Genomic DNA, 18,466 nt, shown 5'->3' with positions numbered 1-18,466 from the left:
TCTATGGGAGGAAAATGCTGTCAACAAAACTAAAAGACAAAAATGTCGCAACACTGATGACAGACAAAAGTTAATTTCTGTGAATATAGAGTCCTTACAAATCATTAACTAAAAGACCATTTTAGCTGAAAAGCAAGAGAAAAAGATTGGAACAAGTGATTCAGAGAATAAACAGGATGACTCAATCTCACTAATAATGAAAGAAATGCTAATTAAAACTACTGAGTATTATTTTTATTATTTACAAAGATTAGTTTGGCAAAATACTAAAAGAAAATTTAAGAGAATATTTTTAAATGTATCTTATACAAGTAAAACTTAAAACAAAATAAAGGCCAGGTTAAAGACAGGTGAGTTGCTAAGAGACTAAGAAAACACCCCTGAGCAGTAGCTGTAAAATCAGGATTATGAAGTCACAAAAGTCAGGGCATTATTTCAAGCCAGGCTTTTATTTCAAGCAGAGACTGGTCACCAGTTTCAAAGGTAGAGGAGCCAAGTAAGCTGTGAATCAGAAACGTACTATGTGAATGAGAGACTGATGTAGAAACCATTGGTGACTGAAGACTGCTGTTTAGGTAGAGTAATGGAGGTAGAAATAGAAGTAAATTGCGGAGGAAGTAGGAAGTGATCTCAGTTCAGTTCAGTTGCTCAGTCGTGTCCGACTCTTTGTGACCCCCATGGTGATCTAGAGAGGGGCAAATCTGACCCTGGCGGGTTTTGTCTGTTTTGTTTTTTTACTTGATCAGCTATGAACCTGTTAAATATGGGGGTAGATACAGAGAAGCAAAGTGGGTGGGAATGAAATTCAGGATACAGTGGAAAGATAATTGAAACAGTGGGAATGTAGGAGAAAAAGCCCTAAAATGGAAATTATAAAGTCTAGTTTTTATCATCCTGATTCTTTGATACTTAGTTGTTTCATTTACAACAGGGGTTGGCAAACGTTTTCTGTAAAGGGCTAGATGGTAAATATTTTAGTCTTTGTGTGCCAAGGGTCTCATGTTTACTCAGCCCTGCTGTTCTAGTCAGAGAAGGCAATGGCAACCCGCTCCAGTACTCTTGCCTGGACAATCCCATGGACGGAGGAGCCCGGTAGGCTGCGGTCCATGGGGTCGCTAACAGTTGAACACGACAGAGCGTCTTCACTTTCACTTTTCATTTTCACGAGTTGGAGAAGGAAATGGCAACTCGATCCAGTGTTCTTGCCTGGAGAATCCCGTGGACAGAGGAGCCTGGTGGGCTGCCGTCTATGGGGTCGCACAGAGTCGGACACGGCTGAAGCGACTTAGTAGCAGCAGCAGCTGTTCTAGTAGGAAAGCAGCCATAGACTATAAGAGTGGCTATATTCCAGTAAAACTTCCTACAGATCCTGAAATTTGAATTTCATATAATTTTTCAAGTGACATGAAATAACTATCCTTGATTTTTTTTTTTAACTGTTTAGCTGTGAGCTCTACAAAAACTAGTAATGGGCTGGATTGAATGCACAGGCTATAGTTTGCCAACCCCTGGTCTATAAAATGAAAAGTTGGACTAAAACATTTCATCTTGGCATCATATTGTCCTAGCTGGGGGATTCTTGACTTAATCTCATTAAATGTGTATGTAGTTTATCATGTATAGATCTGATTGAACCCTTTATCAGAATTCTTACTTTCAACTATTTAGAACTCTGCTGAAGAATTTAGAATTTATGTGTTTGTGACTCAAGTTCCAAGACTATTTATTCATCATTTATTTACTCATTGGATACTCTTTCCTGAGATTACTGGAAAAGGGATGATCTTTGCTATATCTGCATATCACCATTACAATAATATCTTTAATGTTTTATAATAGACCTCTTGTTTAGTTAAGCATACTTGGGGGTGGAAAGTAAGTAGAAAATCGGTATTACTTGTAAAAATCAAAAAGATAATTGTAAAAATTAGATGGAACAGTGTCATTTGCCAGAAGATCCTGAAATTGAGACATTGTTTCTTTTTGTTAAAAAGAGATTAGCAAACTTTTAGAGATGTTAAAAGTAAGTTAGCAAGCTAATGTGAAAGTTTGAAAGAGAACTGAAAAAAACTTTCTAACTGAATGCTTCATGTATTACTCATCTTTAATTGCTTTATACTAGGAAACCTTTTCATAACTGATAGCACTTGAGTCTTATTAAGAAACTCTAGGGACTTCCCTGGAGAAGGCAATGGCACCCCACTCCAGTACTCTTGCCTGGAAAATCCCATAGATGGAAGAGCCTGGTAGGCTGCAGTCCATGGGGTCGCGCAGAGTCGGACACGACTGAGCGACTTCCCTTTCACTTTTCACTTTCATGCATTAGAGAAGGAAATGGCAACCCACTCCAATGTTCTTGCCTGGAGAATCCCGGGGATGGGGGAGCCTGGTGGGCTGCTGTCTATGGGGTCGCACAGAGTCGGACACGACTGAAGAGACTTAGCAGCAGCAGGGACTTCCCTGGTGGTCCTGTGACTAAGACTCTGAGCTCCCAATACAGTGGGCCTGGGTTCGATCCCTGGTCAGGGAACTAGATCCCACATGCTGCAACTAAGACCCAGCACTGCCAAGTAAATAAATAACTCTAAGGCTCTCTAGGTCATTCAATTGAAATACCAAGTTATGTTATTAAGGATTTTTGGATCGTAATCAGGTAGGAGACTTTGGAGGTCTGTGTAGTAATCTATAATTCATAACCAGTGGTCTGAAGTCCTTAATTTTTAATGATAGACTTAGGAAACTCAGCACAAATATTCTTTTAAGAAAACTTTACAAGGCCTGTCTTTAGACTGTCTATTTGACATAGAAGGGATTTATTCCCTTGCCACTAAGTTGCCTCTGAAAAGTGTGTTAGGATTCATAATCCCAGCAAAGTCATGCACTACAAAGTATTCAGTAAAGTAAGTTTTCTAGAAAATTATTAGAGGAAATAAAGTTAGTTAATTGCAGATTGAGAATTAGAACCATTATCACTTGACTTTGAACCTTCTTTGCAATACTGCTTGATGAACTTTGTAACTTGGTTCCATATTATAGGCTTCAGGCTGTCACTTAACAGTTCATAGTATGCAGTTGTTTTGTACCAGCTTCTGCAACCATGTGAGGTATGGATACTGTTAGGCTCAGAGAAGTTAGACCTTTTGCCACACACAGCATATCTAATTAATGGTAGAACCAAAAATTGAACCACTGTGATTTTTTACCTGTTTTAAGTAAAATTCATTCTTAATCTGTGTTATTTGAGTCTAATCTTTCTCTTACAAGCCAAAAATCATTTTCTTTCACTCCAAGAAATTCTCAAGCCGTTTTCCTTTCCCCTTCAGCTTTTTAGTTCCTTTATACTGTTTACGTCTTGTCTTCTGCCCTCATGAGCACCTCCAGGACATTGTTCAAAGGAAGCAGAGATAGTGGTATCCTTGTTTTATTCTAAATTTAAAAGGAGTGCATTTGATATTTACCAATTTGCTGTAAATTTTTGGCAAATAACTTATCAAGTTAATGAATGCTTTCTTAACTTTTTAAAATCACAAGTGAATTTTGAATTTGATTAGCTGATTTCATTTATTGAGATAATCACTTGATTTTTTTTCCTCCTTCAATAGGTTTATATTAGTAAATAAAACATACATATTAAATCTCTCTTGCATACTTGGATATACTTGGTTTGCTTATGATATATTAATATCATTATTTTTCTCTTTAGAATCAATTTGTAACTACTGATTCAACTTCATTTTAATGTGATAGGATAATGCATTATGTTAATTTCTTCTTGCAACTTTAGTAAATTAATTTTTTCCTAGAATGTATTGTTTTGTGTAATCTTTAAGTGTTTTGGCTTAAAGTTGTTCATAACATACACACCCTTAGGATCTGTATGAATAGACATTTTAGTTGTGGGGGAAGCTTTTTGGTTTTGGTTTCTTTGTTTGATCTTCAGTTCATTCATTCATTTTAGTATCTGTTAAGGACTTACCAAGTTCAATGTCCTGTGCATTAACTATTCTTAAAGTTTTTAGTGTTGATTTTTTTCTTTACTCTCACCCAGATAATCCAGGACCTTGTAGGACAGCCATAATATGAACCTGCTGGGTTCATACTTCCTGATTTTATTTTTACATATAGAAAAATAAACAATATATGTAAATACACAGATAATGATTATAGGACTGTTGTGTATATTTCACAGTATAGTGTGATGTATCTTTGCATCTGTATGTAAAAATAAATAATATAAATGGATATAGGACTGTGATATATGAGTATGAAGAAGTTATAAATTTGTTATCACTTTAGTGGCTGATTTGTTTGGGTTGAATTTAAAGATGTATTATTCTTACTTGAAAGGTTACCCTTGAAAACTTACTGGATACAACTTAATGAAGAAAGTTGAATACTGTTGTTCCCTGAATATTCATCTTTCATCAGACAGTTTTTAGCATACATTTTTTAGCCACTTTGTGGCTAAGTATTATCCCAAGCACTGAGGAACAAAATGAGTAAATCTCAGAAGTCTTTACTGTATAGTTAATTCCACTAGGAACACATTTTATAAGGAACCATACAGCTGAAATATTACCCATCTTAACGAAAATACGGTGTAACTGTAGTTAAAGAAAGTATTGTCACAGGATGAAGTTCTTTAAGTGTATTCAACATGGTTGTATACCTTTGTGTGGAGTAGGTATAGATCACAAAGAGTTTTTTGTAATGTGAGTTATTCTATAAATTATTCTTCTTTGCCTCATGAAACTTCCATGGAAGTCTTGACAAATATTTCTGGAGCTGGTATATCTTGAGGGATTCTTGTTAGTAGGCACCACCACTGGTGTGTCTCCATGTGACTGGATGAGAGAAAGGCTGGTTTTCTTCTCTTTCCAGACGTCTCGGTCCATGTTTGTGAGATTGAGAGATCACCTTTCACAAAGACTGGAGGAGTAGGGATTGGGAGAGTAACTGCTTGTGAACCTTCTATAGAATCTTTTCCTTTGTGACCCTTCTGTAGAATTTTGGCAGCTCTTAATTTGGAATGTGATGTCCTGTTTGTGAACAAAACAGTTGGTTTCAGGAGGCCCAGAGCCATATTATGAAATGGCATGAACAATATATCTTTGCATATATTTCTCTGTGTGTGGGCACCATAGGTTTCCTTTGATACCGTGTGTGAGTTCTCCTTGGGAGGTTAATGTATGTGTGTATGTTTGGGGAAAAGGTTGAAAGGAGGAAAAGGAATAGTGGTGTGGCAATGTATAATGTCTTAATCTATTGGCAGTGATACTGTGGAACAGTAGTGGTTGACTGTTTAGCCCATCAGCTGTAGGGATACCAGTGCAGATTTACAACCTTTGTAAAGGTTTTTCCAAAGCCAAAGACTCTTAATAAGAGAATATATTAAATTCGCAGAAGCTCATAGGAAAAATGTTTTAAAAAATAGGTGCTTGACAAGAATTTTACCAAGTGTTAATAAAAATTGTTGTTTAGAAGTTATTAAGCTTTTTGGAAACACAGAAGGTTTAAACTGCCAGGAAAATGTCTGTTAGAAACTACAAAACAGGGACTTCCCTGGTGGTCCAAAGGCTAAGACTCTGCGCTCCCCATGCAGGGGGCCTGGGTTTGATCCCTGGACAGGGAGCTAGATCCTGTATGCCACAACTAAGACCCAGTGCAGCCAGATTAAAATCAATAAATAAATGAGTTAAAAAAAAAAAAAAACAACTACAAAATATTTTAAATAGTATATAAAATCGAAAGTTAATTAATTTTCTATGTAACCTGCAAAATGAGATTGAAATCTGTTGTTTGACTAAAAATATACCTGTATTCAATTCCATATAAGAACTTTTAAACAGTTTTACTGACATTGCCTTTTATTATTTATTGACCTTTTGTTTAATAACTTTGGGTTGATTTTAGGCCACCAACAAAATGGAAATGAAAGAGATTGGTAAACACAATACTTTATGGAAAATGAACTCAACCAGTCAACCTTTATTTGTTAATGGCAGAAATGGCAATCCTTTGAAAAAATTCACCATTCCCAAGATCAGGAGGACAGCTGGGAAAGGTAATTCTATGGAAGATGGGATTATTTCATAACTATTACTGCATTTCTCTGATCTTAGTTTATGCTCATCTTCAATTTTGACTCTTCATAAAATTAGCTTAAGTTAGGCCTTTAATTCCTTAAACACACATGTACTTTTTTCCCACACAGAGTAAGATAGACACATGTCTCCTATCACTCCCACTAAGTACACAGTTGAAAACACTGGACATCACACATAAAACAAACAAGACTTGGAAGGGTGGAGAGAAGAGGATGAGCCTGTGTGGGACCCTGGGAGTTAAGTATTGACATAGCATAAAGTTCTTCAGATTTTCTTTTTGTTTCCTTCATGTCTCAAACTGGATGACCACAACTGAGAAATGCCAACTTTTACAGACACAAAAAGCCCTAAGAAAAGTCTGCTCTGTTTTGCCAAGGACTGGGAGTAGGGTGACTTAGAATGTGGGAAACCTGTTTAACAGTGAACACACTATTCCTGTAAAATACCTGGAGGAGGAACCAGCACAGCGTCTGTTCCTTTTCTCAGCAAAGTGTGAACGGAGGGCCGAGATGCCCGCCTCCACCTCGGCCTGTGCCGGTGCCTTTCCCTGCAAGAAACGTCACATGACCCCCTCTCTGCTGTCCCCTGCAGTGTCTGTGGATTTCTGCTCCTGCCCTGTGGTGATGAGTTGCCGGTGGGGATGAGATACTCGGTGGGAGCAGAGTCAGCGAAGACCAAGAGGGGAGCCGAGACTGTCACACACCAGTAACAGGGTAGCTGTCCCCGTCCCACAGTGTCAGGGGAGGCTGAGTCAGGAGCATCGACTTCTGCCTCTTTCTCCTGGTAACGAGACAGCCGCCTGCCCCGCCACCACCCTTCCGACCGCCCACCACCCCACACCCCCGTCCCCACCAGGGTGTCAGTGGAGACCCTGTGGAGAGCCAGTACTTCCTGGTGGTAAAGAGTTAGTCTCCCCACCCCCAGCCTTCTCCTACAGGCACAGTTATCCCTGTGACTTAGTCTTAGTAGAGGCTTATTACCACAGAAGATTGAATATGATCTAGAGTCTGTTAACAGTATCCCAAATGACCAAAATATTTTAAAAATCATCTTACCACCCATCAGGAAAATCCCAACTTGAATGAGAAAAGAAGAATCAACAAATGGCAGCAACACAATAAAACAGATGTTGACATTATCTGACAAAGCTTTTAAACCAGTCATCATTTCTACCAATTAAAAAAGTAAAGTCATTCTAATGATGCTTCAACAACCAATTACAAACAGTTTTGAAACAAATGGAAAATTGCAAGAAAGAAATGAAAAACGTAATAAAGAACTAAGTAGAAGTTTTGAAACTGAAAAATGCAATAATTGAAATAAAAACTAATTGGATGGGTTCCAGAAAAGAACTGAGATTTTGGAAAGAAGTAGTGAATTGGACGATACAGTAACAAATTACCCGGCCCAAACAACAGAGAAGACATCAAATAACAAAGCCTCAGGAACCTGTGGAACAATAATAAAAGACCTAATTTCTTTGTTCTCAGAGCTTCAGAAGGAGAAGAGAGCATAGAGCTGAAAGAGTATTTGAATAAATACTGTCTGAAAGCTCCCCAAACTTGGCAAAAGGCATAAACCTATACAGTCCCAGCTGGTGCAGTGGGAAAGAATCTGCCTGTCAATGCAGGAGATGCAAGAAACATGGGTTTGATGCCTGGATTGGGAAGATCCCCTGGATAAGGAAATGGCAACCCACTCCAGTATTCTTGCTTGGAAAATCCTATGGACAGAGGAACCCAGCAGGTTACAGTCCATGGGGTCGCAAAGAGTCGGACATGTCTTAACAACTAAACAACATTCAATCAAAAGGTTGAATGAACCCTAAACAGGATAAAGCCAGAGAAGTCCATCACAAGGCACATCATAATCAAACTTCTGAAAATTAAGAACAGAAAAAATCTTGAGAGCAACTAAATGTTTTTATTGGGGAAAAATTGAATGGCAGATATTTCATTAGAAACCATGGAGCCCAGAAGAAGTGGCACAACATTTTTTAAGTGCAGAATGAAAAGAACTATACTCAGAAAAATATCCTCAGGAGTAGAACTGAAATAGGCATTCTCTGATGAAGTAAAACTCAAAATTTTTCACTAGTAAATCTTGGTGTAGAATGGCTAAACAAAGTTTCCAAGCAGAAAATGATGAAAGAAGCTGGGAACATTAGGAATGAAGGAGGGACAAAGGAGAGTAGAAATACGGGGAAATACAATTGACAGTCCTCCTCTTGAGTTTTCTAATTTTGTTTGACAGTTGGAACAAGGACAGAGGAGCCTGGTGGTCTGCAGTTCATGGGGTCATAAAGAGTTGGACACGAGCACATGTACAAACAGTTATCTCAGAATTAAAAGTTGTTTCTAAAGACACTATGGATAAATCAAAATGGAATTTTAAAAATGTTTGCATAACCCACAGGAAGGCAGAAAAAGTGAAGTAGAGAATTGAACAACTGAGGGAAAAATAAACAGTAAAATGTCAGGCTTAAGCCCTGTTGTATCAGTTATATTAAATATAATTTATACCAGTTAAGACGTTTACACAATGGATTGAAAAAAAACCATGACCCAACTATAGACTGTTGACGAATGCACTTTAAATATAGGGATATAAGTTGGCTTAAAGTAAGTGTATAGAGGAAGATAAGCCATGCAAACAATCAGAATAAAGCAGAGTGGCTATTTATATCAGTAGACTTCAGAGGAATGAAAATTCCAGAAACAGAAGGGGATATTGCATAAATCCACTAGTAGGATTCAGCAGTCCTAACTGTATCCCTAAATGACAAAGCTTCAGAAACCATGAAGCAGCACTGATAGAACTGAAAGGAAAAATGGGCAAATCTGGAATGGCAGTTGGTGATTTCGGTCACCTCTCTCAACAACCAGTAGAACCACAGAGACACAAAAATCAGTGAAGATACAGAAGAACTGAACTTTGTCAACTAACAAGATCTGATTGGCATTTGCACATTATTACGACATTATACTCTACACAACAACAGTAGAACAGACATTCTTTTCAAGAACTAAGTTGATGCTCATCAAGATAGACGATGTGTTGGGCCATGAAACACATTTCAACGTATTTAAAAGAACTGAAGTCGAATAATCTAGAAATTAATGATAGAAAGCATTAGAAAAGTCTTTGAACACATGGAGAGTAAACAACACATTTCTAAATATTCATGAGATTTTAGAAACACATTGGATTGAATAAAAAAGGAGATGTAACTTATCAAAATTTGAGGGGAAAACTGAATCATGGCTGACAAATTCATAACACTAAATACTTCCATTAGAAAATAGGTTTCAAACCAGTAGTCTAAGTTTCCTTCTTAAGGAACTAGGAAAAGAGTAACAGGATAAGCCCATAACAAGCACAAAGAAAAAAAATGAAATTAAGAAGCTGGTTGCAAAGGTAAAAAAAGGTGATAATCCTTTAGGAAGGTTACCTGTAGTGAGACTGACAAAAAAGACACAAACTACAACTCTCAGAAATGACATAGTATATCACTACTGAGCCACAGAATTGAAAGCCTTATGAACAGATCTAAGTACATAAACTTTACAACTTAAATGAAAGGGGCCAGTTTGTTTAAAAGTACAAATTACCAAAACTCACACAGTACTAAGTAGATCATTTAATAGCCTTATAACTACAGGCATTCCTCATTTTGTTGCTCTTCACAGATACTGTGTTTTTTACAGATTGAAGGTTTGTGGCAGCACTGTATCAGGCAAGTCTATTGGTGTCTATTTTCCAACAGTAATCACTCACTTTGTGTCTCTGTATCAAATTTTTGTAATTTCACACTATTTCAAACTTCTTTGCTGTTACATTTGTTAATGATCTGTGATTAGTGATCTTTGATGTTACTGTTGCAAAAAGATTATGATTCACTGAAGGCTCAAATGATTGTTAGCATTTTTGTAGCAATAAAGTATTTAAAATCAAGGTTATATACATTGTTTTTTAAACATAATGCTGTTGCACACTTAATAGACTTCATTGTGGTGGTCTGGAGCTGAACACACAATGTCTCCAAGATATGTCTGTATTATAGAAATTGAATTCATAGTTGAAAAAAATCTGTTGGAAAAGAAATCCCCAGGCCCAGATGGTTTCACTGGGGAATTCTACTCAAGATTAAAGAAAGGAGCTAATACAAATCCTTTACAATTTCTTCTATAATATAGAAGAGGAAAGAATAACTACTAGTATAGTATTATCCTGGTGCCAAAGCTAAACGTAATACAAAAAAAGAAAACTACAGACCAATACCCATCATGAACCTTAACACACAAATTCTATACAAAATATAAAGAAGTAGTATTCAGCAATATATAAAATGAATTATATATTATAACCAAGGGAGTTTTGTTCAAGGGATGCCAAGACTGGTTTGGTATCTGAAAGTCAATGTGTATTCACAGGACAAGGAATAACAATCACATGGTCATATAAATTTATGCAGAAAAAACTTGACAGAAAGCAACATTCATGATAAAGACTCAGCACTCTAGGAATACAGAACTCAGCTTGATTAAAAAAAAAAAAAAGTATGTAAAAAATACATATAGCTAACTTCCAGAAGGAAAACCACAGTCCCAGAAAACCAACCAAAATGATCACATGGACCACAGCCTTGTGTAACTCAATGAAATTATGAGCTGTGCTGTGCAGTGCCACCCAAAATGGATGGGTCATGGTGGAGAGTTTTGACAAAATGTGGTCCACTTCAGATGGGAATGGCAAACCACTTCATTCTTGCCTTGAGAATCCCATGAAAAGTATGAAAAGGCAGAAAGATATGACACTGGAAGATGCGCCCCCCAAGTCAGTAGGTATCCAATATGCTACTGGTGAAGAGTGGAGAAACAGGCCCCAGAAAGAACCAACGATGCCTAGTTGTGGATGGGCTTCCCTAGTAGCTCAGTCGGTAAAAGATCTGCCTGCAGTGCTGGAGACCTGGGTTTGATCCCTGGAGAAGGAAGATCCCCTGGAGAAGGAAATGGCAAACCACTCCAGTATCCTTGCCTGGAAAATACCATGGACAGAGGAGCCTGGCAGGCTGCAGTCCCTGGGGTTGCAAGGAGTCAGGCGACTATCACAGTGGTGGTGAGAGTAAAGTTCGATGCTGCAAAGAACAGTATTGCATAGGAACATGGAGTGTTAGGTTCATGAATCAAGGTAAATTGGATGTGGTCAAACAGGAGATGTCAAGAGTGAATATCAACATTTTAGGAATCCGTAAACTAAAATGGATGGGAATGAGCAAATTTAATTCAGATGACCATTATATCTACTATTGTGGGCAAGAATCCCTGAGAAGAAATGGAGTAGCCCATAGTCAACAGAAGAGTCCAAAATGCAGTCCTTGAGTGCAGTCTCAAAAACGACACAATATGTTTGTTTCAAAGGCAAACCATTCAACATCACAGTAATCCACATTCAATACCACAGTGCCCCAAACCTTTAATGCTGAAGAAGCTCAAGTTAGACAGTTCTATGAAGACCTATAAGACCTTCTAGAACTAACACACACACACACACACACACACACACAAAGAAAGATGTTCTTTTCATTAAAATGCTAAAATTTTAAATTTCATTAAAATCATTAAAATGCTAAAGTAGAAAGCCACACCTGGAGTAACAGACAAATATGGCCTTGGAGTACAAAATGAAGCAGGGCAAAGGCTAATGGAGTTTTGCCAAGAAAATACACAGGTCATAGCAAACACCCTCTTCCAACAACACAACAGATGACTCTACACATGGACATCACCAGATGATCAATACTGAAATCAGATTGATTATATTCTTTGCAGCTGAAGATGAAGAGGCTCTAGACAGTTAGCAAAAAACAAACAAACAAACAAAAAAAAAACATCTGAAGCTGATTGTGACTTCAGATCATGAGCTTATTGGAAAATTCAGACTGTAGAGAAGACCACTAGGCCATTCAGGTATGACCTCAATCAAATCCCTTATGATTATACAGTGGAAGTGAGAAATAGACTTAAGGGATTAGTTAGGTCTGATAGAGTGCCTGAAGAACTATGGATGGAGGTTCATAGCATTGTACGGGAGGCGGTGACCAAAACCATCCCCAAGAAGAATTGCAAGAAGGCAAAATGGTTGTTTGAGGAGGCTTTACAGATAGCTGAGAAAAGAAGAGAAGCAAAAAACAAAGGAGAAAAGGAAAGATATACCCATTTGAATGCAGAGTTCCAGAGAATAGCAAGGAGAGATAAGAAAGCCTTAAAGTGAACAATGCAAAGAAATAGAGGAAAACAATAGAATGGGAAAGACTAGAGATCTCTTCAAGAAAATTAGAGATACCAAGGGAACATTTCTTGCAAAGATGGGCACAATAAAGGACAGAAACGGTGTGGGCATAACAGAAGCAGAAGAGATTAAGAAGAGGTGGCAAGAATACACAGAAGAACTGTACAAAACAGGTCTTAGTGACCCAGATAATCAGTCACCTAGAGCCAGACATCCTGGAGTATGAAATCAAGTAGGCCTTAGGATGAACCTAGTGAAGGTGATGAAATCACAGCTGAGCTGTTTCAGATCCTAAAAGATGATGCTGTGAATATGCTGTACTCAGTACACCAGCAAATTTGGAAAACCTGTGGCCACAGGACTGGAAAAGGTCAGTTTTCATTCCTGTCCCAAAGAAGGACAATGCCAAAGAATGCTCAAACTGCTGCACAGTTGAGCTCATTTCACGTGTTAGCAAGGTAATGCTCAAAATCCTTCAAGCTAGGCTTCAATAGTACGTGACCAAGTACTTCCAGATATACAAACTGGATTTAGAAACGGCAGAGGAACCAGAGATCAAATTGCCAACATCCGTTGGATCATTGAAAAAGCAAGAGAGTTCCAGAAAAACATCTCCTTCATTGACTACACTAAAGCCTTTGACTGTGTGGATCACAACAAACTGTGCAAAATTCTTAAAAGTTGAGAATACTAGGCCACCTTGCCCACCTCCTGAGAAGCCTGTATGCAGGTCAAGAGCAACAGTTAGGACTGGACATGGAACAACAGACTAGTTCAGGATTGGGAAAGGAGGAGGTCAATGCTGTATATTTTCACCCTGTTTATTTAACTTATATGCAGAGTATATAATGCGAAATGCTGGGCTAGATGAACCGTAAAGTGGAATCAACCAGAAAACAGGAAAAAGACATGAATAGTCATTTCACTAAAGAGAATGTATAGATTGGCAAATAAGCACAAAAATGATATTCAATATCTTAGCCATTAACAAAATGCTAGTAAAAAGGGGCTCTCTTTATTCTTGTTAAAACAGCCGGAATAAGAATAGCAATACCAAAAGCTAGGAAGAATAGGAGAAGCCAGATCAGTCATGCAGCCAATGGAAGCGTAAGATAGTTCGGCCACTTTTGGAAAAAGTTTGATGGTTTCTTGAAAAACTAAACATGCAACTACCGTATGACCCTGCTGTTGTACTACGAGGCATTTATCCCAGAGAAATGGATGCTTACGGCCACACTAAAACCTATATGGAAATGTTTATAGTAGCTTTATTTGTAGTAGCCAAAAATTGTTAATCACCCTGATTTCCATTGAGTAAATGGCTAAAGTATGATGCATCCATACTGTGGGATACTTAGCAAGTTAAAAAAAAAAGATTTACTGTATCAGCAGCTTGATTGAATCTCAGAAGCAATATGCTGAATTTAAAAAGCCAGTCTCCATAGGTTGTAAATATTAATTTAAATATAACAGAACTTTATAATATAAAGTTCCATTTATAAAACATTCTTGAAATGATGACAGCTTAGAGATGGAGAACAGATTGGTAGTTCTAGGATTTAGAGGCAGAGAAGAGGAATAAGGTTATCAATATTACTATACATAAAGGAGTAGAATAAGAATGATCTTTGTGGTGATGGAACAGTTGTGTATCTTGATTATAGTGGTTGTTACATGAATCTACACATGTGATAAAACTGCATAGAACTACCCCCACACACATAACTGCACATGAAACTAGTAAAATATCAATGAGGTCTGTGTATTATACCAATGTCATTTTTCTGGTTTTCATGTTTCATTATAGTTACATGAAGTGTTGACACTGGGGAGTTTGGGCGAGGGGTATATACATAGAGCCGCTATAAAAATGTCATATGATCTGTATTCACTTCAACATAAGTTAAACACAAGCACACATGCACAAAGTCATATATCTTATGAAATGACCAAATTTTGTAATGAATTGTTACAAATATTAAAGTGAAAATTAAATGGAAAGGAGGTGAAGAATACGTTGTTTTTGAAAAACAGTGGTTTGTAGTATCTTGTATTAGTTTTGCCACTGTCTTATCCTGTTGATTATTAAATACAGAGGACCATTGTTTATGTTAGATTCATGTATATGGAAATTGCCTGAAGTTATATATATCACTGATCCTCATTATTCACAGATGCCATGTTTGCCATATTTTCAAACTCTCCTGCTTGCTAAAATGTGTTTGTAACCACAGCACCAGTACTCAGCACAGCACTTTCAGTCATTTTAGGCATATGCAGAATGGTGAAAAATTTGAGTCACTTGATGCACTTGTATCCAGATGAGAGAGTGCTCTGCATCTTACTCCAGCTGTCATATTATAGTTAAGTGTCCATTTCGTCACCTGCTTTGTGCTGTGTTGTTTGCACTTTTATAAACGGCCTCCACCATGTCATGCTAAAATGCTGTCTAGTGCTCCTAAGCTCAGGAGGTCTATGATGTGCCCTACAGAGAAAATGCATGTTACATAAGCTACACTATAACACAAAATTACAGGACTGTTGGCTAAAAATAGGGCACATTCAGAAAAAGGAAAACAAAATTCACCAACTTGTACATCAAACCTCTGCAGAAAATGTTGAAGGAACATTTGAGTACCTTTCCTGTGGAGAGAGTAGAATCTACATTTGTAGACTCGTGAGATGACCACCAGTAAAAAGCTTGTGGGCAGCATTGTTGGAAGGTGAAAAGCCAAAGAGACATTTGATCATGGCACCAAGGGTCAGGAGAATGTTAAGCCCTTCTTGGCTAGAGCTTGCTGGCTCCCACGCTTCAGAAGGTGATAATGGATGCAGGCAGGTTCTGCAGAACAGGAGACTGGGGAAGAATTTCAAAGACACCTGCTAAGTGTTATACAGGAAAAGGTTATGTGGCAGGTTTCCAACCTGGATGAGACTGGCTCATTTTACAGAGATGTTGGCAGGCAAGCTTACTGCACATGGCATTCCAGTTGTCAAAAATGTCACCAGAGGCCCACAGGAACCTAAGCCTGTATTTCTACTAAGACTAATATTAATAGTTCAGTATTCACTGATTCAAGGTTGGCAGCAACTTTAGTATACTGTAACTTCCACAAAGAACAAGAATCAGCTGTATTCCCCAATTTCCTCTGGGTCCTATTCCTTAAGGGTTTTGATTCTTTAATGCATCTACTTAATATAACAATGCTTGAAACATTGCTCACTGTCCTCCAAAAGACTGTGCTTCTTACTCATGCCACTGTATCAGTCAAGAGTTAACAAAGATATTCTGGTATTATTGAAGTCAAAATAACCAAATAGTTTACTAGTATATAGGTTGCCTTATTTGGGGGAAATACAACAAATGTTCATGACCTAACATGAGCTACAAGGTTTGTGTAACAATGTATGTTGTAGAGCCTGTACATCTTAAGTTGAAAATGAGTCACCTATATCAGATCAGATCAGGTCAGTTCAGTCGCTCAGTCGTGTCCGACTTCTTGCGACCCCATGAATCGCAGCACACCGGGCCTCCCTGTCCATCACCAACTCCTGGAGTTCACTCAGACTCACGTCCATCGAGTCAGTGATGCCATCCAGCCATCTCATCCTCTGTCGTCCCCTTCTCCTCTTGCCCCCAATCCCTCTATCTAGTATATCTGTGTCAGCTTTTAAGAACTCCCAGTAGGTAAGTGGAGTAAGACAGGATTCCTATTTTCATTTATACCGGGTATAGGAAGTCTGTATTACTGTTATAAAGACTTAAATATATATAAATGCCTCCAGACGTTAATGAAACTTCCAAGTACTTGGTTATTTTGTATCTTATACATATCTATAGTTGTCATTGTGCAGATGTACAACAATATTATTTTATTTTTTGTAACACCAAAAACATTTTGTATTGTGGTATAGCCGATTAGCAATGTTGTAGTTTCAGGTGAACAATGAAGGGTCTTAGCCTTACATATACATGTATCCATTCACCCCCCAACCCCTCTCCCATCCAGGCTAGCACATAACATTGAGCAGAGTTTCATGGACTGTCCAATAGGTCTTTGTTGGTTATCCATTTTAAATACAGCAGTGTGTACATGACCTTCCCAAAGACCCTAACTATCCTACAATGATGTCATTTTAAACACGAATAACCGCTTACCCTTTCCTTTATTTTTAGTTTACTTGTCACCTTGTTACACCAATACCAGAGAGTATAGTTTCATACATGATACTCTCAACGAGTGCCGGCTTGATGTAAGCTGTGACCTGCAGTCTTCGTGGCAGTTTGGGGATACAAAACTGATTCACAATGAGGGTCTAGAAAAAAATTTTACTTCTAAGAGGTAAGTTACTGTGACCTAAAGATGTTTGAGATTTTGCTTGCTTTTTCTGTGAGGTGTTTATACAAATTTTTTATTTCTGCCATTTGAGATTTTATAAGTGTTACCAAGAAGATAAGTACAGAAGTGTTTTATTCATTATTTTGTTGCCATCTCATAGCTTTTTGTAACAGTAAAGAGGTACATGTGAGATTTGATTAGTAAGTTTTTATACATTATTGTAGCCAGGTTTCAGACACACCCTTCTAATTTTTTAATCTTCATAAATTTTTCAGAAGCATAACATCAACACATTAATTAAACAGGTATTTTGTAGATGCCTTGTGCCTCTTGCATAGTATAAAACAGCATTAAAGTATTTAGAATGTACCTTTTTTTCTTGATTCAGTCCTTCAGAGACGGAGTTGATGTTTTATTCTGGCACAGTTGTATTTGGCTGTTTCCAGCTATTCCACTAGAGCCACAATTTCTGACACTTAACTTTTTTTTTTGTACTATACAAATATTTGTTAATCTTTATTTATTTTTCAAATTATATTTATTTATTTTAATTAGAGGCTAATTACCTTACAATATTGTTTTGGTTTTGCCATACATCAACATGAATCCACCACGGGTGTACACGTGTTCCCAATCCTGAACACCCCTCCCTCCTCCCTCCCCATACCATCCCTGTGGGTCATCCCAGTGACACTTAACTTTTAAAAAGTACCCATTCTCCGACTTCTCTGGCGGTCCACTGGTTAAGACTCCATGCTCCCAGCGCAGGGGCACTGATTCGATCCCGGGTCGGGGATCTAGATCCCACATGCCGCATAGCAGGACCAAAAGAAAAAAAGTACCCTTTCTGTTTTGAGGAAAGACACGTCCCATTAGGTAATTTGGATAAGAAAAATAACAGCACATGGGAAGTTCTCATTGTAAACGTTTTGTATTTATAGGTACAGATCTTGTGTGAACACGGTTCAGCATTTTCATTTTCTGAACTTGCTTCCTTCACCATTTTGCATTTTAAGTTAGAACCTCACTGTAGCTTGATGGACTCACATTGAGAACTCGTTTCAGAATGTGTTTGATCTCTTTTTTTTGTTGTAGAATCAGTTCCTCTTGACTCAAACATGCTGCCCCACTTGGTGTCAGTTTGGGAGAATGGGTAGAAATGACAGAATTAGTTGATGGCATAGTCTTTCCTAAAAACCATACTTTTGAGCAAAAGTAGAATGGACTGACTATATGCTGCCCCCTCCAGATTGAAATAATGGTTTGATCAAAAATTAATTCTTGCATTGTTCCTTGATTTGAGTTATATTGCTGCTGCCACCAAGTCGCTTCAGTCGTGTCCGACTCTCTGCGACCCCATGGACTGCAGCCTACCAGGCTTCTCCTTCCATGGGATTCTCCAGGCAAGAACACTGGAGTGGGTTGCCATTTCCTTCTCCATGAGTTATATTAGGCATTTTAATTTGTGTACTTTTTCACAATGCCCCCTAATACTTCATTTCAACCATTTATTTCTCCCTGTTAACATTACAAAAGAGTTAAAACAACTCCCCAACAATACAAGACCTAACAGAACATTCTAAATGACTAGTAGGTGTAGGATTTATGTATTTGCCCAATTAGATGAACTCATTTATATCCCATAGTATTTGATGCTCATTTTATATTGGTTTTGTCTGACTTTCTTACTACATTATGAGTTTTATCTTACTTGTTTTGTGTCCATAG

At 37.8% G+C, this 18,466-nt stretch overlaps 1 protein-coding gene across 4 annotated transcripts in view; it reads left to right on the top strand.

Moving 5' to 3' along the window:
• Positions 1-18,466, top strand: part of TEX15 (testis expressed 15, meiosis and synapsis associated) — an 80,267-nt gene that overhangs the window by 24,865 nt on the left and 36,936 nt on the right. For 3 of the 4 annotated variants that reach the window (XM_061404407.1, XM_061404409.1, XM_061404406.1), the window contains 2 exons: positions 5,914-6,064; positions 16,576-16,741. In XM_061404407.1, coding sequence (XP_061260391.1) covers positions 5,926-6,064; positions 16,576-16,741 — 305 coding nt within the window. In that variant the 5' untranslated portion in view covers positions 5,914-5,925. Of the gene's footprint in view, positions 1-359; positions 576-5,913; positions 6,065-16,575; positions 16,742-18,466 lie in introns of those variants that run through there. The other variant, XM_061404410.1, reaches the window with a different exon arrangement.

The sequence above is a fragment of the Bos javanicus genome, chromosome 27 (genome assembly GCF_032452875.1).
Source record: "Bos javanicus breed banteng chromosome 27, ARS-OSU_banteng_1.0, whole genome shotgun sequence".
NCBI lineage: Eukaryota > Metazoa > Chordata > Mammalia > Artiodactyla > Bovidae > Bos > Bos javanicus.
The sequence above is the reverse complement of the archived record's forward strand: the minus strand, read 5'-3'. Positions and strand labels throughout refer to the sequence as shown.